This window comes from Polypterus senegalus, chromosome 3 (assembly GCF_016835505.1).
Source record: "Polypterus senegalus isolate Bchr_013 chromosome 3, ASM1683550v1, whole genome shotgun sequence".
Classification (NCBI taxonomy): Eukaryota; Metazoa; Chordata; class Cladistia; order Polypteriformes; family Polypteridae; genus Polypterus; species Polypterus senegalus.
The window spans coordinates 12,736,248-12,759,550 of record NC_053156.1 but is presented as its reverse complement, the minus strand read 5'-3'; the positions used below and the strand labels follow the sequence as shown (position 1 = coordinate 12,759,550).

The window sequence follows — 23,303 nt, the reverse complement described above, 5'->3', positions numbered from 1 at the left end:
CAGAAGCTGTGACACTGCTGAGCAGGAAGTCCAAAGAGCAAATGTCGTCATCGATATGTTAACATGTTCTGTGCCATACTGGGCTGGTAGCATCACTTCAAGAGAGACCCACCAAATCGTCCAGGTAGGGTAAGGCACACACTCCAGACCACCCTGGATGACAAAACTGACAGCCATCCTCTCCGTGATGCACCAGCACTAAGAACTTTAAGCCAACAAATCATTGAGGAAAAGTGTGTCAGGTGTAAAGGGGCTCCTTCATGAAAATGGCAATACGCCTGTATAGCGCCTTACGGGGACTGCTCTCCTATCATCAGCCAAGTCACACTTGGATCTTCTTCTTTTGTAAATCTTGTGTGTGTTTGAGGGGGCAAACAATGTTGTTGATGTTGGGAAAATTTCTTTAAAATTCTGATTACATCTCGCTTGAAGAAGGGGCCTGAGTTGCCTCGAAAGCCTGCATATTGCAATCTTTTTAGTTAGCCAATAAAAGGTGTCATTATGCTTTACTTTTCACTACATTCATAATGGCTGACACGGTACAAAAACCTAGTACAGTACTTTAAAATTCTGGAAAAACAAAATTTCCTTTGGGACAAAGAGTTAGACAGAAAGCAGTTTTTCTATCTATCTTATATAGTGCTTTTCACATCTATCTATCAATCTATCTAATATAGTGCCTTTCACATCTATCTATCAATCTATCTAATATAGTGCCTTTTACATCTATTAATCTATTTTATATAGTGCCTTTCATATCTGCCTATCTAATATAGTGCCTTTTACATCTATTAATCTATCTATTTTATATAGTGCCTTTCACATCTATCTATCTATGGTATATTATATAGTGCCTTTCATATCTGCCTATCTAATATAGTGCCTTTCACATCTATCTAATATAGTGCCTTTCACATTTATCTATCTAATATAGTGCCTTTTACATCTATCTATTAATCTATCTAATATAGTGCCTTTCACATCTGTCTATTTATCTATCTAATATAGTTCCTTTCACATCTATGTATCTTATATAGTGCCTTTCATATCTACAGGGTGGTCCAGATCTAATTATGCAATTATGAAAAGGCGAACACATCGCACCCGCTGTTCGACTGACAACCGTCTCCCCGCCATTTTAGAATGCAGGGCAGGTGCTGCCATCTATCGGCAACAAAAAAGATTTTCTTGTGATTTCTCTATGTAATAAACTTAATAAGTTATAGCGTAATGAAAATTGCATAATTAGATCTGGACCACCCTATATCTATCTATTTGCTTTACAGTCCCCTTCATATCTGTCATATAGTGCCTTTCACATCTGTCTCTTTCACATCTATCTGTCTATTTATCTATCTAATACAGTGCCTTTCATATCTGTCTGTCTAATACAGTGTCTTTCACATCTATGTAGCTATTATATAGTGCCTTACATGTTCTTCTTATGTAACACTGAACAACAGCAGATTGCATTTGGCTTTTAATTTGGACCTGTAGTTCGGGTTGGTGTGTCTCGTCTCCTGTGCACAGCTGAATGAAGACCTTTTAGGGGCCCTAAGCATTTAAAAGATTTTGGTGCCCCCACACTTACGTGCTGCACTCACTCTCAGTAAAGGGAACAGCCGACATGACCAAGACAGATAATGTGTGCCTCCGTGGACCATGTGGCACTTATCAGTTTCTAATTTTGTTGTATTCTCAACATTATATCTATCATCAACCTCTATTATTACTAATAATATATATATATATATATATATATATATACTATATATATATATATATATATATACTATATATATATATATATATATGAATGTTATTCTTTACATTTAGTGTGGGAGCCCCTTTTTGCAGACACTGGTTCAGCTGCACCATTTGCTGGTCCACGGGTAAATCCGGCAATGGACAACGTCTGTGGTGCGCCCCTAATCCTCCCACCCACTTGATGGCCTAAGTGCCTGCTTATCTTACTTAATGGCTAATCCAGGTCTGGTCCTGTGGCGTCCACATTGTCCTTGTCATATTTGTTGGACTGCGAGTTGCTGCCACCCTGGTGATCTCACCCTTTTTGCAGGCTATCAATGAGGTCAGCCTCCTGAGTGTCACCTGCAGTTTTATGACTTGTACAAATCATTCTCATTATTGTTATTATTTTGAAAACACGACGTGTAGTTTGCAGCACTGCAGTGCCTTTTGCTTTTATCTTTTTTTTTTTTTTTTTGTATTCTTTTTCTTCTCACTGCGCCACTGGGCTCTCGTTTTCAACGACCCTCCGAGTGGACTGGCGCGGTAACTCATCACATGGACGATCTAATCGCCAGACAGCCGCTCGGACCCCCTTATGTTTCTTTCCAAAGATTTTTATTTCTGATACACAGGTTGATAACCGTGAGGGCCGAAGTGGGGTCGGTGTGTGTGTGTGTGTGCTGCCCTGAGTGCTCACACTGCTGGTGAACGTGTGCACTTCTCCAGTTAGTAGACTTGTTTTTCCCACCTTCTCTCGGGTATGTGAAGACCCCGTTGCGAGCAGGGCCCCCCGATGTTAGATCCTGCCTTGATTATATTCCAGTGGCACGAAGAAACTGTCACGTTTAATTACGTGACTTCGGCCTCCTGACCGCTGGCACTCCATGAATGGACTGTCGTTGTCCCTTATCCTTTTGTGTTCATCTCAGTCTTCACCCTGCACGAAAATAAAAAGGAAAATAAATCACGAGGGGTCGTCCGTCAGTCGGACGGGTGGGTGGGTGACATGCAACCCTCGGACTCCTGCACTGTCTGCACACTTTCTCGCGTTGTAAACCTCATTTTAAGTGGACACATTTTGACATTATGTGCCCGTCGATCTACACTCAATAACCCATCGCGACAATGTGTGAACAGGAAAGGTTTGTAAATTTATTAAAAATCTAAAACTGAAATCTGCTATTCCTGGAAGTATTCCGAATCTTCATTCAGTGCTTTGTATATAGCAGGTATTTTCTGCCAAAAAAAAAAAACGAAAATTTAAAATTATAAAATGAAAATGCAATCTCACACTTTTGCAATTGCATTTTCAAAGTCTGCGGAATAACGCCGCAAAAATTAAAATGAATAAATGAATATGAAATAACCCCATTTGTATATTTAAAGTGTACGCACAAGAATGCTGCAAAAAAAATGAAAAATAAAACGAAATAACTCCATGTGCCATTTCATTTTCAGTCTGAATAGCAATGATGCTGCAGAAATGAGAAGTCAAACGCATTTCCACTTCGCATTTTCAAGTTTTCAATATGCAAATAGCGCGGGTGAATGGGCGGGGCTTTGTGCGTCGATTTCCCACAATTCTTAGTGCTTCGCAGCTGGACAGCCACTTCGCTCGAGTCCACCACAGATATACAGTACAGTATATAGATAGACGCCGCAGTCACTGTGTTGCCCAGTCGACACGATACATCAGCGCATCCGCCACATTGCGAGTGGCAAAAGTGCCATTTAAACTAATACAGGTAGACGTCGAAACCGGGTTTTCTGATGAAAAAACAATATCGTTTACATACAACAGATTTTGGCGAATCGTTTACATGTAATTATTTATATCCACTTATACGCTAATAATGGCAATTATTAAATAATAGTAATTATTATTATTATTAAATGATTCCTCACATATAAGTAACATTTCTCGGACTGCATCTCTGACACATTTCTAGACTTTGTCCTGTTCTTACGCAATACAATACTGAAGTATCAGTTAATGCCCGAGTCACCTCACATATAGATTACTGTAATGCTATTCTATCTGCCATCCCACAAAAACGTATCCATCGCTTACATCCATCCATCCATTATCCAACCCACTATATCCTAACTACAGGGTCACGGGGGGCTGCTGGAGCCAATCACAGCCAACACAGGGCGCAAGGCAGGAAACAAACCCCGGGCAGGGTGACAGCCCACCGCAGGGCACACACACACACACCAAGCACACACTAGGGACAATTTAGAATCGCCAATGCACCTAACCTGCATGTCAACCTGCTGTTCTAAATCCACTGGACATATCACACCGATTCTCTCTCACCTTCACTGGCTCCCTGTTCACTACTGAATACAATATTAAATCCCGCTCTGAACATTTAAAGCTCTCCACACCTCACTGATCTCCTCCAGACTGACGATCCTCTCGCTCACTCAGATCCTCATCTGCTGCTCGACTTTCTGTGCCGCACGTCAGATTCAGTGCTATTGGAGCTCGAGTGTCTCTCATTGTGCTCCTCAACTCGGGAATTCTCTTCCCTCTCATATCCGTCAGCTCGATTCAATAACACATTTGAAAACTGCCCTCAAAACTTATCTTTTCAAACTGGCATACCAATTATGAATTTTGCACTCTTACTGCCAGTTATTTTTGTTTGTTTGCTAATCATTCCTTTTTGATTTATCATTCTCTTGTTTTAATTTGACTAATGTTGTTTAATTTTATTGTAAGGTGACCTTGAGTGCTAAGATTATAAAATGGGATTTTCTAGTGGCCAAATATAACCAACACAATTGTCTAGCCTTACCTATGTAATGTAATTCCTGTGATCTGGTTTGGATCGTCCAGCGGTTTGCACAATCCCAAGCAGCACATTATTCATTACTGTACTTCACTCCACAGCAGTGCCACTCGCAATATGGCGGCGACGTTGACGTACGATGCTGCTGATCATGCGGCGTCTAATAATTCTGTCTATGGAGTCGACAGCCTGACTACTCCTCACTCCAACTGTGTTTAAGTCACGCGATTTTGATCTTCACAGCGACACAGTTTCAGAAAATCCGAAGACCTCACATATAATTGTTGATTGAGTACTGAAGTAATTCATGTGCTACAATATTTAACGTGACAGAAATGAGTCTTTTTTCCACCCCAAAATGAAGTTTATTGAATACATTCAAAAAAAGTATAACATGAATATTCTAACATTTCTAAACATAGAATAAAAAAAACATAAAAAACATTCGGACAGGCGCCGTTCTCATCCCTACCACCTTCGCCGTCTCTTCCCCTACCACTTCATATCTTAAACTAGCTTTTACCCGCGACTTCGTCCGCGCGGGACTCTGTTTTAATATACCTTTTTTTCGGAAATGTATATATGAAGTTATAGTTATTGCCCGTGACTTTCTTCACGTGGAACTTTTGACGCTGTGGGGATGTAAATATTTAATTGCTTTTTAGAGGATTTCCTTATAAACAATATTTTTTGTTTCTTTATTGGGCGGCACTAATATTACAAGGCTCGTGGGCGAACTTACGCGTGAGCAAGCTACGTAAAACTGACCGTGGGGGAAACAATCCTCCCTTAAATCCACGCCAGCGTATTTCAAAGTTTGGCCCTGAGACTTATTTATCGTCATGGCGAAGCATACTGTGAGGGGAAACTGCAGTCTCTTAAAGTCAAAGGGGAGGTCATTGGATATTAGAGGAATGCGCGGCTGTCGCTCACTTTACAGTCAGGCAGAAACAGAAACATCCCCTTCCTCATTCCACGCATGCGCGCCGTGTCGTTCGTAGAGAATACGATTTTCCACACAAACGTATTGGAGTGTCCCTTAGGGATGGAATTTCAAAAAAATCCTTTCTTAGCGATTATCCATGGCATTATAGGAATGCACTGTCAAAATTTCAGCCCTTTAGGTCCAGCGGTTTGGTCTGTGCGTTGTCTGTCAGTCAGTCATGGAACTGTTATATATACAGGTACTGTATACTGTATATATATATATATATAGATTATTCTTGAGGCAGATTAAGTGAAAAATTAAGTAATTGCAACACAAACTCTGACTTAATCAGTTTTAACGTGAAAAGATGCCGACGAAAGAAGAGAAGAAGCGGGCCGCTAGACTGGAGAAAAGAAGATCTGCTCACGAAGCAGCAAGCGCATCAACCTCTGAGCAAACAAATGCTAAACGTACAGAGAAAGAGGATGAGAACTAAGAACGTTCAAGTCAAGTGTATTCACGGCACGTTATCGCGCAGTGCGCCGTTACTGGTCTTTACATAATGCGCTACCGTGGCTGTCTGTCTGTCCAGGATTTTAAATCACCTGTCGCTCACAAACCGTTTTACTGATTGACCTGAAATTTGGTACACGTATACTATGTGACGTCTACTGTCCCCTTTCGCAGTGATAATTGACCTCCAAGGTTATTCCTCTTTTTATTTTTTATTTTATGTTATTGTAGAATCAACTCTCGGCAGCGCCCAGCAGGGTGGCCGTGCGGTGCATGCGTACGGGCGCTGTTCTCATTCCCTACCACCATCGCCGTCTCTTCCCATACCTCTTCATATCTTAAATCATTCTTGAGGCAGATTGAAGACTTAAGTGAACAATTAAGGAAAATGTACTAAGTAATTGCAACACAAACACCGACTTAATCAGTTTGAACGCGAAAAGATGCCGACAAAAGAAGAGAAGAAGGGTGGAGAAAAGAGGAGCTGCTCAGGAAGCAGCAAGCGCATCAACCTCTGAGCAAACGAATGCTAAACGTACAGAGAAAGAGGAGGAAAACTAAAAGTCAAGTGTATTCACTGCACGTTATCGTTATTGCACTGCGCCGTTACTGGTATTATATAAGACTTTTTTGTTTTTAGGTGACTGTAACCAGAGGAGTAGCTGGGGTTTTCAGCGCCCGGGGACAACTGAACGATTTCACGCCCCCCTCCTGTTTGCCAAAATGCAATTGGGAAGGGAAAGAAAATAAAAAAAAAATGTATTTAAAATAGCAGTATTTTAAGAAACAAATTTTTTTTTTTAATTTTAAATAGTTTTAAATTTTTATTTTTTAAAGCGAGGCGGCACAGTGGCACAGTGGGTAGCGCTGCTGCCTTGCAGTTAGGAGACCCAGGTTTACTGCCCGGTTTCCTCCCTGCGTGGAGTTTGCATGTTCTCCCCGTGTCTGCGTGAGTTTCCTCCCACAGTCCAAAGACATGCTGGTTAGGTGGACTGGCGATTCTAAATTAGCCCTAGTGTGTGCTTGGTGTGTGGGTGTGTGTCCTGCGGTGGGTTGGCACCCTGCCCAGGATTGGTTCCTGCCTTGTGCCCTGTGTTAGCTGGGATTGGCTCCAGCAGACCCCCGTGACCCTGTGTTCGGATTTAGTGGGTTGGAAAATGGATGGATGGAATTTTTTAAAGCACTTTTATGCGTATATTTTCAAGGTTTCGCTAAATTTATAAAGATTGAACGAAGTAAAATAATTAAGACAACAATGGTAGTTCGAAAATATTATTATTCTAAAATATTATTCACATATAACATTGCAATAACTTAAACATTACATTGGATATAATAATATAATAACCTGAAAATGAAGTTTGTATAAAGTAAAAAAAATAGTTTGATGTATAATGCTTTAAATGTAATTATTAACTTCAAAGAGAGATTTTCCTAATGATTTGCTGCTGCAAATTTATCGATTAGTTCATCAAAATGTCTGCTGTCGGTCACCGCCCGCTCCACACTCAGCAAAGCCAAGGCTGACAATCTTTCCTGTGCCATGGATGATCTCAGGTAGGACAAGATAAGTTTTAATTTACTGAAAGATCTTTCACAACTGGCGATGGAGGTTCCAACAGTCAGTAAAATCTGAAGATCAACTCTCAGATTTGGAAATGCATCTTCCCCATACTGTACAATAACGCAAAATGAGAAAGAGACAAAAAACAGAGGAAAAAGACCTCCTCCTGATGGAGTATGCGAATGTTTTTTATTTACTTTTTAGTGCATTTAAGAATGGAAAACATTTCATTCTAAAATTTCGTAACATCAATCTGGCGCCCCCTGGATGCAGAGCCCCCCCAAAGCAGCTACACCACTGACTATAACTCCATATGTGTGGGTTGGGAGCGTTACAGCACGTTACCGCACCCACCACATGACAAACCACCCCGATTGGGATTCGAGCACAGCAGTGCCAACCAAGGGTGACACCTCAGCACCACACTGGACACAGTGAGATTTTTTATTTTTAAATTGCAGTGGCTGGAGTACCAATCCTGCCATAACCCTCAAGTTGGAGGACCTGCTTACAGGCTGTAACCATGAAAAAATTCCACCATCGTTTTCGACCGCCCTAAGTGCGAAAATATCATTTTAATATAAAGTTTGATTCTAAGTAGAGATACAATGATTGTGTATTAATATTATCAATTAGTTATGATGAGAAACAAAGAGATGATATTTGAGAAATATTACGAAACTTGAAGTGGTTCTGATGACCTTTTTTCTGTCTTAGTATACGAGAAAGTCGAGGGGAGCACGCGCTCCTGATTTTTTATATTGTTAACCGGTACAAAAATAATGTTCTTTTTCTCAAAAAAAAAAAAAAAAGGCAACCTCTGCACCAAAAAACCTGGCAACACCATCAGAAATGAAATCGTATTCTACCATCCGTTTCACTGCACCGAGCTGTTTGTTGAGCCTGTGCGGCTTGCTGTAAACCCTGTCACTGTCACATGGTGTCCGAGCAGATGTCTTCTGTATTTTTAAACAGCTCCCTTACATTCATTTATATCAAAATGATCCGATGGATTTGCCTCATGGAGCTGTTTCTTCAATATAACTTTGAATTAATGTGCACTCAAGGTAAAGTAAGTTTGTGTGGTTGCCATATGACACAATTTTCCGGAACTTAAACGTTTTCTGGATTTTGTTTCTTGGCACTGATTTCTAAATTTGCATACAGTTACATTATTTACATAAGGAAACGCCCACTTTTAACTATATTGTCCCTGGTGAATCACAAACCTTTGCACAGTTGGGAAAGAAGAAAAACTTAAAAAGAGTTATCAAGACTCCTTTGGCCGGGTTTATACTTCACACGTCGTGACGTGTGCACCTGTGGACGCTCCTGCTACGCAAGCGGTGTCCTGTTTATACTTGTGCACGTACTTTACGTAACTCTGGAATATTCAATCAGGTGGCAGTGCGAGATATCATCACGGTGAGAAAACGTTCGGCTTCGCTGTGTTGTGAATTGCCTGAAACATCCATTAAATTCCCAGGGCACCTTGCCACGACATCTCTGGAAAGGTTGTTTAATGATTCCGTCCATCAATCCGGGGATGTGTCCATTCCAGCAAGCATCGGGCGCGAGACAGAAACAAAATCCCTGGACGGCCCATCAGCTCATCGCAAGGTGAACACATGACACACACATACACTGACGTCATTTTAGCGTCACCAAATTCCCACCAGGAAAACATGCCAAATCCAGGTAGGGAACACCAGGGACGTGACTTCCCAGCGAGGCAGCAGAGCCACCACTCCACCACCGTGCCGCCCCGAGATGTGTAATTATTAACGGTCTCTCTATTATAAAAAAAAAAATCCTGGAGAGAAACACTAGGGCGTCGAGACGTGATCCTTATGCTATGTTATGTTAGGTAGAATGTCCAGAGGGGACTGGGCGGTCTCATGGTCGGGAATCCCTACAGATTTTATTTTTTTTCTCCAGCTTTGGAGTTTTTTTTTTTTTCTGTCCACCCTGGCCATCGGACCTTACTTATTCTATGTTAATTAATGTTGACTTATTTTTATTTTATACTGTGTCTTCTATTTTTCTATTCTCCATTTTGTAAAGCACTTTGAGCTACATTTTTTTGTTGTTGTTGTTATGTTAAGATCATGGAAGACACTTAAAAGACCCGTGAGGAGAAAGAGAATGGCCACGGAGCGTCTTGCGGGGACCTTACACATGTTACTTTGTGCCAAGAGATTGACCCAGGACCATCTTGTGATGACGTAGAACATGAGATTCTTGCAAGATACACCCAACTTAGAATCAAATATCAAATAAGACAACGGGCAACAAAACATTCAGTCGTGTGAAGGATTTGAGCACACACAGATCCAGGGTCTCAGCGCATATAAAGCGTATAAGGACAGTACGTTAATAAATGAAACGTCGATGACTAAGCGAAGAAGAAAGCAGCGTGGAGAAAAGAGACTCAAAAGCGTTGGAGGGAAAAAAGAGCAAAAAGGAAAAAGAATAATCAAGGTGCAAATTCAGAAAATAAGGAAAGTAATTATCAGCCCGGAACAAGTGGAATTGAAACAAAGCACATCCAATCGGGCTCAGAATTAAAAGACAGAGTAAAAGACAAAGTAGAACTTCATAAAGATGTTCACAAACGTTGGCGCTAAACACATACAGAGCAGGTTAGAGATTATGAAAGCAGTGGAATTTGAAAGGCTCAAAAAAAAAAAATTACACATGTGGAGAAAGTTAAAGAATATGAAAGTAGGAAAATTAGAAAGTATAAAAAAAAAAAGAAAGTAAAGATAGCAGTAGCACAAACAAATGGAAATTATTACTCAAAAAAGACAAATAATCACCACGGACCAGGGGCCTCATGTATAAACGGTGCGTACGCACAGAAATATTGCATAAGAACTTTTCCACGTTTAAATCGCGATGTATAAAACCTACACTTGCCGTAAAGCCACGCACTTTTCCTCGGTACCTCATGCCTTGTCGCAAAGTTCTCCGCTCGGTTTTGCAGACTGGTGGCACCCAGCGTCAAAGCAGTGCTACTGTTCCTGTGTTGTTACTCATTATTTTCATGACGCGGCTTTATAAATACACCGAAACTAACCGCATATTGTTTATTAGTGTAATGCATCTGATTGTAATTAACTTGTAACAATATAATGGTCCAGGGAACAGCCATAGTATTTCAAATGCCATAACTGCTTTAGCGTTGTTACTCTCACTGCACCATCTCCTTCTTTCAGCTGCTCCCATTAGGAGTTGCCACAGCGGATCATCTTTTTCCATATTCCTCTCACTGCACCACTCGGAGTATTTATATCACTGTATCTGAGTGTGAATCACAGCAGCAGCTGATCGGAAAGAGAATTATCGGTATACGGCTTTAAGGACACGCTGTCTCAGCCACGGCAAAACGTTTTAAAGCCTTTCCTGTACGGACCTCGCGGTTCAGAAACAGTTTAATCCCAAGAACTTTAAATGCACTCAATCAAGTGCTCCTTGTAGAACTGTTAGTACTTATAAGTACAATCACCTCACTGTAAACTTACACTACAGTTATAATATCTCACAACCTGAGCCACTTTATAAAGCGCGTATTTACATATGATGACGATATCATTTTTAAGGTGAAATGCAGCAAAATATGTTTATTAAATTATACACATAAAACTTTAACTTCATTTAAATAATCTATATTCTTCACTGGGAGTGTCGTTAAGGATAGAATAATTAAACATGTACTACGAAGATATTTCAATGTTCTTTAAACGTTTTGAAGAATCGGCGCTCTAAGCTTACAGATGGCTTAACGTCTATTACAGAGCTGATTGTGTGGCGATTGGTTACTTGGGGAAAGAAAAGCAAGGACTGCAGTGACGGCTACGCCAATATATATTGAATATAAAACAGAAAGAGAAAATAACAACAGAGCTAAAAACACAGCAACAAATTTCGGCAAAAGTTAAATGCTTGTCATGAGCACGAGGCGGCTATGCAGTGACTGCAACAGACGAGGCCATCCACTGTGCATAAGCTGCCTTACTGACATTGGCGGGCGAAGGAGCCACCAATTCTTCCTCTGCCCAGTGCCACCACAAGCCTAGAGCCGCCCCTGAGTACTGCTGCAATAAATTATTTCATCGAAGTGAAACACATGTTTAATAACGTGCTTTAACTCCTATCATCATGAAAGTGATATCACGTATACATCTCAGTATTTTAGTTATTCAGAGAGCTGTAATATCACAAATGTAATGGACTCTGTGTCCAGTTGGAGGAAGAGAGCCGGTTTAAGAAGTAAGTAGTGATTCACACACATAGAGCACATACGAGTAGAAGATCAAATACAAAACAAAGCATTTAACGTGCTACTTTAATTACGATGTGATTTGAGAAACTGGTTGATTAAACAATTTTAAGATGAAGTTTATAATGTTCTACTTTAATGACAAAATAAACTACGTGATTAAAGTGGAAATGTCGAGATTGAAGCTGACATTTCGTGCTTTTTCCCCACCGTGTGCCTTTTTTCTCTGTACCCTAATAAACTTTCATATGACACTCAGACAGTGGGCTTACAACTCTTCTTTACAAGGCAACTTTAATATGTGACTTCTTTTTTATTTCCGGCACTGTGCGATTTTGTGAACGTGAGCTTTCAAGTTTCTCCAACACGCTATGTCACTCGATCAACTTCCTTTTGTTGATTACTCCACGGTTTATTTGAACAAATAGTATGTTTTTCCTTTGCCTCCACTTGGTATTCGCCTGAAATTCTTATATTTCCCCCGTGCTTTTCCCATTGTCTTTTCACAGAAGGCCAAGTTTAAGAGCGATTTATATTCATTTGCATATTCAAAGAGGCCTAATTCTGGGTGGAGTTGAGGCGTTACATAAAGCGCGTGCACGGGCGTTACTTTTCACACTGATCAGGATTTATGTAGCGGAAGAACGTGGAAGTTGGAGTACGCACAGATTCCTGCATCTGGATTTTTCTGTGCGTAGGCACATTTCGGCTTTTGTGCTTACGCCATGCTATAGTGCGAGTTCTACGCACGGCGTTATACATGAGGCCCCAAGTGTCACTGGGAAAAAAAACAGGACAAAGCGAAGTCAGAAATAAAAGACAAAGAGTAGAAAACAAAGTAAAATGTCATAAAGAGGTTAAAAAACAAGGCGACCAAACACATGCGGAGCAGGTTAGAGAAAATGAAAAACTGGAATTCAAAAGACTCAAAAAAAAACGTAGGCACGAAACACATGCAGAGCAAGATACAGAATATGAAAGGAGAAAAAAACGAGAGTGTCAAAAAAAAAAAGAAAGTAAAATTGCATTAGCGCAAACAAAGAGAAATTATTACTCGGAGAAATAACGAATAGAGATCAAATATATGGACATAGGTAATATGTCAGAAGTGTGTAAATATTGTAAGGCTTTGAAGTTTAAGTCAGAGAATTTCAAAAACGGAGTTTACCTCGCACGCATTTGTTGCTTACTTTGCAAAAAACATAATTAACTGCTGATGATGTCGATCGTTCTGTCTGTGCTGAAATTCCAAACAGAGAAACCTGTCCTGAATTAGGGTACAAAGTCATTAAACACGTCTCACTGACCTCAATAAAAAGATTCAGCATATTGGGACACAAAAGATTCCAAATATCGTTTTTACAGAAGTTCTGAAATTAAAGTGAAATTGATGAAACAGCAACAATTCAAAGACAACAAAAAATATTAAAAGTGTGTATCCGGAAAAACCAAACACGGGGGTTGGTGAGTGAAGCCTCCTAGTATTCTTTATTTAAACGAAGTTAACGACTTACTTGTAAAATGCAACATCCATACTGTAATGCATTTCATCATGAAAGTGATATCAAGTAGAAATCGAAGGATTCTAAATGTGCAGAGAGCTGGAATATCAGAAATGTGATGTGTTCTGTGTGGCGATCACTGCCCGCCGCTGCTGTCAGGTCAGGAGGAAGCCCCAGAAGCACATAACGATTAACAAATGGGTCGGTTTTAAGATGACGTTTACGACGGTCTACTATGAGATTAAAGTGGACATTTCAGGATTAAAGCCAAAGTTTCCATTTTAATCACAAAATACGCCTTTTCACTGTGTCCTTAATTTTTTTTTTTTTGTGGCTCAAATACGCCACCGTACATTCAGATTCTGTTGTGAAGTTGCAAAAAAAATAATGCGACAGAAGACGGTATGTGAGAATTTTAAAATGTATCGTGTCATTACGATCGGGAATATGCGACGCTTGAATATAAAAGCACCACGAATGCATTTGTAGGTCAGCATTTTGCTTCACCACCACATCGAACCGTTCATCAAGCATCGAAGCGCACGCACATCGATCCTGATGGGTCACCAAAGCGACTTTGTCACATGTAGACAGTAAACAGAGACCCTGACGTCACGTCCCAACTTGATCACACTACGCCCCCTAATTATTTTGCTGGTACATAAACTCTCGCATGCGTCAAACGAACGCGGGGAATGCGCGGCAGCCATGATACGTGCACGTATGCGTTCCGAGCGTGAAGTATAAATCATCAAGTGTAAAATTTCTCTCTTTACTACTCTTAATAACACTGGTTGTTGGCCTTCCTCTCTTTCATATTGGGTGGGGGGGTTAATTTGCTTTTAGTTTTGTAAGGTTTGACTTGATTCTATGGAATGTTATATGCTTTGAATACATTCAATAAATAAATGTAATAAAAAAAGAACTTAAGAGTTATCAGGCGTATTTTTTCCCTCCCGAGTGGTGAAGGTTTTATTGAGATCATGGAAGCTGATTTGTGTGGGGGGGTTGTTTTCGACAAACTGGCAAACCTGTAGGGCATCACAAAAGCAAACTTCACCTCTCCACCTGACAATGTGCCATAACTTCATTAAACACTGAATTCTTTACAGTGTATAAAATCAAATTGCATAACTTGTCTGTTGCTATTTTACTGATGCAAACTGTATAGTGGTCTGTGGCTCTGACAGCATTCATGGACGGTTTAATGATTGGCATTGTGGCGGACGGCCGAGACCCATGCCTGGCTGGGACGCCCCTTTGACACTAGATCTGGGGGAGCAGCCAGTGGTCCCTTGGAACACTTGGTGGCAGCCCCCTTGGGTTGCATCGGAGCTCGTCCCTGTTGGGCTCCGTGGCCACCGCCAGGGGGAGCTGCAAGGCTTCCTGAGCCCGTGTGGGCGGGAACACAGCCACACCCGGAAGTACAGCCTAATTTAGGCTAATTGCCACCTGAAGCACTTCCAGGGTGGGCTATAAAGGGAGCCTGCTGCCACTACTCAGCGCGCCAGAGTCGGGAGGACGAGGACAACAGCAACAACAACAAAACTGCCTGGGAGGAGTGATTTTTGGGTGTTTTTGTTTGGTGTGTTCTGGGACTGTGCTGTAGCTGAGGGACACGGAGAAGATGAGATCCCCCAGCGGAAGAAAAATAAAATCTTTTTATTATTTTTACACGTACCTCCGGTGCCAGTCTGTGTCGAGTCGGCGCCACAGCATATTTATCACAGTGCATACATGTCAGCTTATGGTTTAAGGTTCGCATCTATTGTAATGTGATGTAAAGAAAAAAAACCCCAGTTATTTACATAAAGTTATACTGTAGACCTAAAAATATTGTCACCTTATTTTTCTACGTTAAATTCCTGGCAACCACAGCTGGCAGTTTTTGTTTTTTTTAACCGTAAATGTAACATTTTTCCTTTTTTTTTCCCCCCAGCGTACACATTTCTACCTTTCTAGGTGATGTCCAATCAACTCGGTTTGCCACGGGTGGACTTCCATCAAGTTCTAGAAACATCTCAAGGAGAATGAAAGCAAACATGAGGCACCTGAGCGCACAGCAAAGGGTCTGAATACATCTAGAAATGACAGATTTCAGTTTTGGATTTTTAGTAAAAGTACAAACCTTTCATGTTGTCACTTTGTCAGCCTGGGCTACTGAGTGTAGACTGATGAAGAAAGATGGCAGGTTTCTCCATTTAAAATGAATGAAGTGTGCACAACGTGAGTGGTTGTCTCAATTCTTTCTCAATCCACTGAATGCAGAACGGCAGGCCCAGCCCACCCCACGTGAGCAGAAAGCTCCTTCTTAGAAAGTCTGCCATTGGTCAGTGAAGCTGTCTTTGTTACACAGGGACTTGTACAGACTTGTGGTCTTAACGCTAAATAAGACGTGCAGACATTGTTGTACTTGCCGTCTCCCCCTGGCACTATCCCGCTGTTTTTGAGGATGCACAGGATCAGTCAAGGGGTGGGAGCATGATGGGCAGTGTAAAGTCCTCTGGACCGACAGGAGGCCCTAAAGACCCCCAAGTGGAGGTTAAGAAGATCAAAACAGGAGAGGGGCCTAGCAATTCAACTGATAAGTCAGAGCTGAGAGGCACCTGAAGATGACCAGTATGAATTTGCAAGTTGTCATTTATGTGACAAAGCTTGTTATTTGCTGTCGGGTGGCACCACCTGCTGGTGGCAAAAGGAACACACAAAGGCATGGCCTCCATTCCCCTTTCTGTATGGCGGTTTTAAATTCATCAACGTGCCTCATGGCCTTCTTGAGCTCACTGCCCAACACTGTCTTATCAAAACTGATTCTTTCTTCAGTGGGCCTTCACTTCTGGACCACCGCTGGGCTGCCCATGTGAGGTTTTTACAAAAAGCAGCCCAGAAGCATGTCACATACCCAATTAGTTAGTTTTATCAATGAATTAGCAGGCTCGGGATAAAGAAGGGGGCGGCACGGTGGCGCAGTGGTAGCGCTGCTGCCTCGCAGTTAGGAGACCCGGGTTCACTTCCCGGGTCCTCCGTGCGTGGAGTTTGCATGTTCTCCCCGCGTCTGCGTGGGTTTCCTCCGGCGCTCCGGTTTCCTCCCACAATCCAAAGACATGCGGGTTAGGTGGATTGGCGATTCTAAATTGGCCCTAGTGTGTGCTTGGTGTGTGGGTGTGTTTGTGTGTGTCCTGCGGTGGGTTGGCACCCTGCCCAGGATTGGTTACTGCCTTGTGCCCTGTGTTGGCTGGGATTGGCTCCAGCAGACCCCCGTGACCCTGTGTTCGGATTCAGCGGGTTAGAAAATGGATGGATGGATGGGATAAAGAAGGTCCACCTCAACATCTCAACTTCAAGTGACCCACACAAGTCCCAGCTTCATTGTGGTTTGATGTGCCTCAGTGCCACGAGATGAGCCAGGCTTTCATCTGATGGCAGACCCCCAACCATTTATTTGTTTTACTTTATACTGCAGCTTACACAGAGAAGCTATTAAAGTTGAACCCACCCAAACCCTTACAGGTCCTCTGGACAGGAGTGCAGCTCACCTCTTTCTGCTGTCATCGTCTCTCACGTGTCAGTCCTCCGAGTTGCTCGATAGATGCTGATGTTTTGGCTGTCACTGCGGTACACCACCTGCATGTTGAACAGACGTGGCAGCATGTCCTCAAAGAAGGCGAGTGTGCCATGCTCTGGGCGCATTTTGGAGGAGAGGTAGAGGACGGTCCAGGGGCCGCACAGGTGTGCCAGCGTCTGCAGGAGAAGCGGGTAGGTGTCGTGCAGGTAGACAATGTCGGCCCCCACGACGTAGTCACAGTCCGAGGGAAAGTCCAGGTGGTTGCGGCCCCAGGACAAGGCCTGGACGCGGGGTACACAGAGAGAGTTGGGTGGCACGTTAGCAGCAACATTGTACTGGATCTGCTGTAGAGCCAGGGGGAGGTCGGTGATGGTCACGTCTCCACCTGTATTAAAAAAAAAAAGATAAATATACAGTGCCAGTCAGCAGAGCCCACTGTGCACCTATGGGCATATGAGGCCAGCGCTGGGGCAAATCACAGCGCTGCATAGTGCCAGCCTGTCTTTACTCAATTATCAGACCTCACCGAGTGAGAAAAGGCATAGCGTCGGTGGTCACATAGCAATGATGGACACTGGGTACCCAGCATCTCTCACTGAAGCGTTTTCCTGCATTAGAGTGCCTGACTCCCTCCATTTTCTCAATTTTGCTTTTCCCTGACATTACAGAATCCTTCAGATTGCACCCTCTGCTGTGCCTATAAAATGGATTGACCCCCTCAGAAGTTCTCAAGTTTGATTGTTCTCCAACACTGACTCCCAGTGGGTATCATTTGACTTTTTTGACACTGATTGGCTGAAGAAGTCTCTTTAATGTCAAAGTAAAAAACAGATCTCGTCTTCTTCTTCTTCCATTTCTATGTGGGTGTCAATCTTCTTCTTTCGGCTGCTCCCGTTAGGAGTTGCCACAGCAGGATCATCATCTTCCATCTCTTTCTGTCCTCGGCATCCTGTTCTGTTACACCCATCGCCTGCATGTCCTCTCTCACCACATCCATAAACCTCTTAGGCCTTCCTCTTTTCCGCTTTCCTGGCAGATCTATCCTTGGTATCCTTCTCTCAGTATACCCCTCATCTCTCCTCTGCACATGTCCAAACCAACACAATCTCGCCTCTCTGACTTTGTCTCCCAACCATCCAACTTGAGCTGACCCTCTAATATACTCATTTCTAATCCTATCCATCCTCGTCACACTCAATGCAAATCTTAGCATCTTTAACTCTGCCACCTCCAGTTCTGTCTCCTGTGCCACCATCTCCAGCCCATATAACATGACTGGTCTCACTACCGTCCTGTAGACCTTCCCTTTCACTCTTGCTGATATCCGCCTGTCACCAATCACTCCTGACACTCTTCTCCACCCACTCCACCCTGTCTGCATTCTCTTTTTCACCTCTCTTCCACACTTCCCATTACTCTGTACTGTTGATCCCAAGTATTTAAACTCATCCACCTTCGCCAACTCTACTCCTTCATCCTCACCATTCCACTGACCTCCCTCTCATTCACACACATGTATTATGTCTTGGTGGTCCTACTGACCTTCATTCCTCTCCTCTCATATCTCCACCTCTCCAGTGTCTCCTCAACCTGCTCCCTACTCTCGCTACAGATCACAATGTCATCAGCAAACATCATAGATCACGGGGACTCCTGCCTAACCTCGTCTGTCAACCTGTCCATCACCAGTGCAGATAAGAAAGGGCTCAGAGCCGATCCCTGATGTAATCCCACCTCTGTCACTCCTACCGCAGACCTTACCTCTGTCACACTTCCTTCGTACATATCCTGTACCACTCTTACGTACTTCTCTGCCATTCCCGACTTCCTCATACAATACCACAACTCCTCTCGAGGCACCCTGTCATATGCTTTCTATGTGAGTGTCAATGGGCCTGATTAACCTTCTCCAAACAGCTCGGTCCTGCACCACATCTCCACTCAGATCCTTTAACTTCAAGTCTTACTTTACCTTATCCAACACCTCCACTTTCTCTTCTACTGGACATCCATTCCCATCACTCTCTTGCCCTTCTCACTCCTCGTCGCGTGTCCACGCCACTTCCATCTCCTTTCACGTCCCTTCTTAGATTTCTTTCTCCCATTTTTGTTGCACTTCTGATTGCCTCATTTCTTATTCCACACTCCATATATCCATATCAACATTCTCATTCACGGCACCTCTCACTTCTTCCTTCTCTTCATCTTTTCCCACTGATTAACCTCCTCCTCCTCAGTCAAGCCCTCTTCCTTCAGGCCTTCTTTTACTTTATTCATCCACTTCCGCCTCCCTCGCTTTCTCTTCCCCCGTTCTTCCATCCCATCACTCTTTTGCCCAAATCTTCATGGTCTCTCCTCATCACAGGTCCACACTACTTCCACGTCCTTTCCCATCCTTTCTTAGATTTCTCTCCCACTTTTGTTTCACCTCCGATGGTCTCATTTCTTATTCTGTCCTTTCTTGTAACTCCACACAACCTTCTCATTTCTGGCACATCCAACTTCTTCTTCTCCTGCGATACCTTTACTGCTCATGTCTCAGCTCCTTATTTCATTGGATGGGGTCTTAAAAACCTTGCCTTAATTCTTTGATCACACAACACTCCTGATACCTTCTTCCAATTGCTCCATCCACACTGGCCTACTCAGAGTCCAGCTGAGACTTTGTGGCTGGACTTGACGCCATGACACCTGACAGAGCTTGAGCTGTTTAACAAACAAGAATGGAGACAAATGGCAGAGCTGATGGAGAGAAACCTGAGGACACGGATTCAAGGCTGTCATGGCTGCCATCTCCTAAACACTGATTCTTAATACTTCAATCAAATATTTTGCATTTTATTAAGTGTAATTAATGTAGTCCACTTTTTAGAGATCTGTTTTATTTTCACATTAATGGGTCTTTTTCTGCTGACGAGTCTCAAAAAAGCCAAATTCAATTCACGGTGATTCAAAGTTTTAAATAACAAATTGTGAAAACCTCCAAGGGGGTAAAAACTTTTAACAGGCAGTGTGTGAAAGCGTCTACAAATAACAACGATAGCCCCTTGTCAAAAAGGACTCATCACAGGCTGGCAGTGGGCTAACCGTCCCACACGACCAGACCTCCAGTTGCATGACTGTTCCCTTATAAACCTCACAAGCTGTTGTCATTGCTTACCAAGCAACGAAACGAGGATTCCCACAATTCCTGTCCCGGCTCCCAGTTCTATGATGCGCTTCCCCGTAAAGTCAAACTTCTGCTCTTCAAAATATCGACAGAGACAAACAGCCTGTTGGGACAAATAATATGAAAATATGAGTTGAGTGAACCACATCACCTACAGTCACAGCTCAGCCATAAAGTCACATAATTCAAAATGGCAGCCAGGACGTCTAAGAAAATGTGAACAGGCCTTCCAGTGGTGCTGATAGCCTCACATATTTTCAAACACTCCCTCACGTCTCCTTTCTCACTGACTCTCCAGCACTTCTGATTCCGATTGGTTCTTCCACCACTCCTTACATGTGGCACCAACGCTCATTACTCTGCTGTGTCCACTCCCATCATAGACAAGCCACCGGTTTGACCATACAGCACTCACTTGGGGTCACAGGCAAAACCATCTGCACACACGTCTCCAATTTACATTCCACTTTGCTAAGTTGGACTATATTGTTAAGACTATGACACAAAATCCTTAAACGAAAATACATTTTAACTGTAGACTGTAATGCGACAAAACAGGACAACCACTGAATACTTTCGCATGGCCCTGTGACAAGTATCAACAGCTGCTTATCTTCAAGTTGGTTTTTATTGGCATGTTATTTTAGGACCCTCTGGGTTCATCCAAGGTATGCAACACTTCACTTGGGCTTAAGGGGGCACTGTTGCTAACAGTAGTCCTTTTTTACTTTCACGTATACAAAGTATAGGGAAATTATTGGAATCCTCCAAAAATTCCATTTGAAGGTTTTGATAAATCGTGATGTTTTAGACCTCCCCAAGTCCGAAAATATCATTTTTGGAATCGTGTGTGTGTTTGTGTGTAAACATAATAACTTGAGTACGCTTTCACTTAGGTCAACCGAATTTTACATACACGTATTAGGTACAAAATGTAGATTTCTATCAACTTTTGAGCTATTTCCGCTAACCGGAAGTGGTACTTTACCTTTTATTCATGCAGCTGCAGAGTCCGATTTATTCAGCTTTACTTTTCTAATAATTGTTCAATATATTATTAATTTAATTTGTTGTTGTTGGTTCTTCAATGTACATAATATAAAAATATAATCATTGTCTTGCAGTTTTACTCCTCAAATATCCATCCCCATATCTGAGTATACGAGGAAGTCAATGGGAGACCACTCCAGATCTTTTTCCTCTGTAGCAGAAAGGAGACTTCCCTTGAGTGCAACTACTTCTCTGGCCAGAGGGCTATAAGAATCGGACACCTCTGTAGCACAGAGATACGCAGGTGGGTGAGCAGGTGGTGTCAGAGATGATGGACCACCTGTCAGTCTGTGAGGCTCAAGGACCGTGTGAGCAACACAAGGAGCAGCCCTGTCTGTTGTACTCTTCACTCTCCACACATCAGACCATACATATAACAGCAGGTCAGGTAACTTGCAGAAATTCTCAAGTGATTCTGCACTGGTGGGGTGTATTGATAAGGGGGATGAGACAAAGGAGAGGAGTCAGGGGGAGATCTTTGCTTCTTGGTTCAGAGGGAATTATCTGCATCATAACATCAGCAAAACTAAGGAACCGGTTATAGACTTTTGCCGCACCAAAGAGCCTCTGTGTACAGTCACTAATCAGGAAGTGGCTGTGGAGGTGGTGTCCTACTTGGGGGTCCACATCAATGACAGATTGAACTGGTCTTGGAACACAGAGGAACTACTGTATATAATAAAGGACAGAACAGGCTCTTTTTTCCGTAGGAGACTGCGTTCCTTTAATTTGTTAAGTGACCTCCTTCACATCTCCTACAACTCTGTGATGGCCAGTGTGGTGTGATGGGCTCATGGGAGAATCACTTCAGGAGAAGACCACTTAATCATCAAGCTAATTAAAAGGGCAAGCTGAGTTAGAGGATCCACTCTGGACCCCCCGGAACTTGTAGTGAAGGCAAAACTGAGTGCCATTATGAACAATGCTGCACATCCTCTCTGTCACACACCAACACTGAGGGCCTTCAGCCAACAAATCATTCAGCAGGGGGGTGTCAAGAAGTCCTAAGGGGGGCTCCTTTACACTAACAGCAATATACCTGCATAATGCCTCACGGTGACTGTGACTGGCAAGTCAGAAGTGTTTCATTTTTCTTTCTTTTTACTATTCTTACTGTATAATCATTCTGGTTTGCTTTCAGACCCAAGTGTGTGTGTGTTTATTAATTTATTTACTTATCTATTTAGTTATTTAAACAGCTTCTGTAAAAAGCCAAATTTCCCTTTGGGGACAAATAAAATTCTATTTATCTTATCAATATGAGATCACAATATCTACAGCGCGTTTCCCAATACGTCTTGAAATCAATCGCGTCTAAACGCCGGACCATCCATCCATTTTACTCATCCACTTACTCCAGGAGCGGATCGCGAGGAAGGTGCAGCCCACCGCTTAAGGCAGGAATAATCCCCGGAAAGGGCGCCAGTCGATCGCTGACTGATTATTCTGATTGAAACGGCCCAGTAATCAATGGCAACGAGACGACAAGCAGCACGTCTGAAATCGTCGCCGGCTGCCCACGAGCTCCGCTCAGCACACACACCCACATACTGAGGCTACTGGAGCCGTTTAGTAAAACGAGCTCGTTCCCCACTTCAGTGCTACTCCCGCGTGCACAGTCTTAAAAAGTAGTCGTTAAAGAGGAACGTCCGCGTGCCGCTCGGGTCAGCTGATGCACACCTGCTACAAATCAGACACTGGGAACCTTCATTCAGCACGTGCGGCACGCGCACGGAAATCACGACGTCAGCGTGCGGCCACTACCGCCCGGAAGTGCTCTTTCGCGCCTTCCGCTGCCCGCCCTTTTTTTTTTCAAGTGAGGGGCGGGCGGCTACAATGTGTCTTCGCCATTAACTCCGGGAGTTTGTTCGGCGCACGAGTTCCACTTACCGCGTCCCACACCGGAGCTGCTACGCCGAGATCGGCGCCGAAAACTTGTGTGATGCGAAGCTCCCGGTCGCCAAAGCAGTAGCGGCTCTCCTCCGTGTAGGTGTCCGCGAAAAGGCTGCAGTCCAAAGCCAGGAGCTCCATGTTGCTCATCGTCTACGCGGGGCGGGGAGGTGGGAAAAGAGAGGGAGGGACCCGCCGTGCGGTGTCGTTAGCAGAAGGCGTGGTGCACGAGCGAGAGACTGAGAACCACCCAGACCTCCACGCCTCAAAGGGGCGGAGGTAGAGGGGTCTGC

The 23,303-nt window shown here is 43.1% G+C and overlaps 1 protein-coding gene across 1 annotated transcript; it reads right to left on the bottom strand.

Annotated features, from left to right (window-relative positions):
• Positions 1–2,347: 2,347 nt before the first annotated feature.
• On the bottom strand, positions 2,348–23,193 carry LOC120524847 (EEF1A lysine methyltransferase 3-like). Its single transcript, XM_039746637.1, has 4 exons — positions 23,011–23,193; positions 20,062–20,173; positions 16,873–17,286; positions 2,348–2,686 (listed from the first exon to the last, which is right to left on the bottom strand). Exons 1-3 carry the CDS (start codon positions 23,158–23,160, stop codon positions 16,895–16,897), a joined length of 654 nt encoding a protein of 217 aa, XP_039602571.1. The 5' UTR covers positions 23,161–23,193; the 3' UTR covers positions 2,348–2,686; positions 16,873–16,894.
• Between the last annotated feature and the right edge of the window lie 110 nt (positions 23,194–23,303).

Excerpts from the sequence above, each read along its gene's own strand:
- LOC120524847 (XM_039746637.1), bottom strand. The coding sequence starts at position 23,160 with ATGAGCAACATGGAGCTCCTGGCTTTGGACTGCAGCCTTTTCGCGGAC. Across the intron at positions 20,174-23,010 it reads CAGCTCCGGTGTGGGACGCG|GCTGTTTGTCTCTGTCGATA; the intron begins GTAAGTGGAACT and ends TTGTCCCAACAG. Across the intron at positions 17,287-20,061 it reads AATCCTCGTTTCGTTGCTTG|GTGGAGACGTGACCATCACC; the intron begins GTAAGCAATGAC and ends TTTTTAATACAG.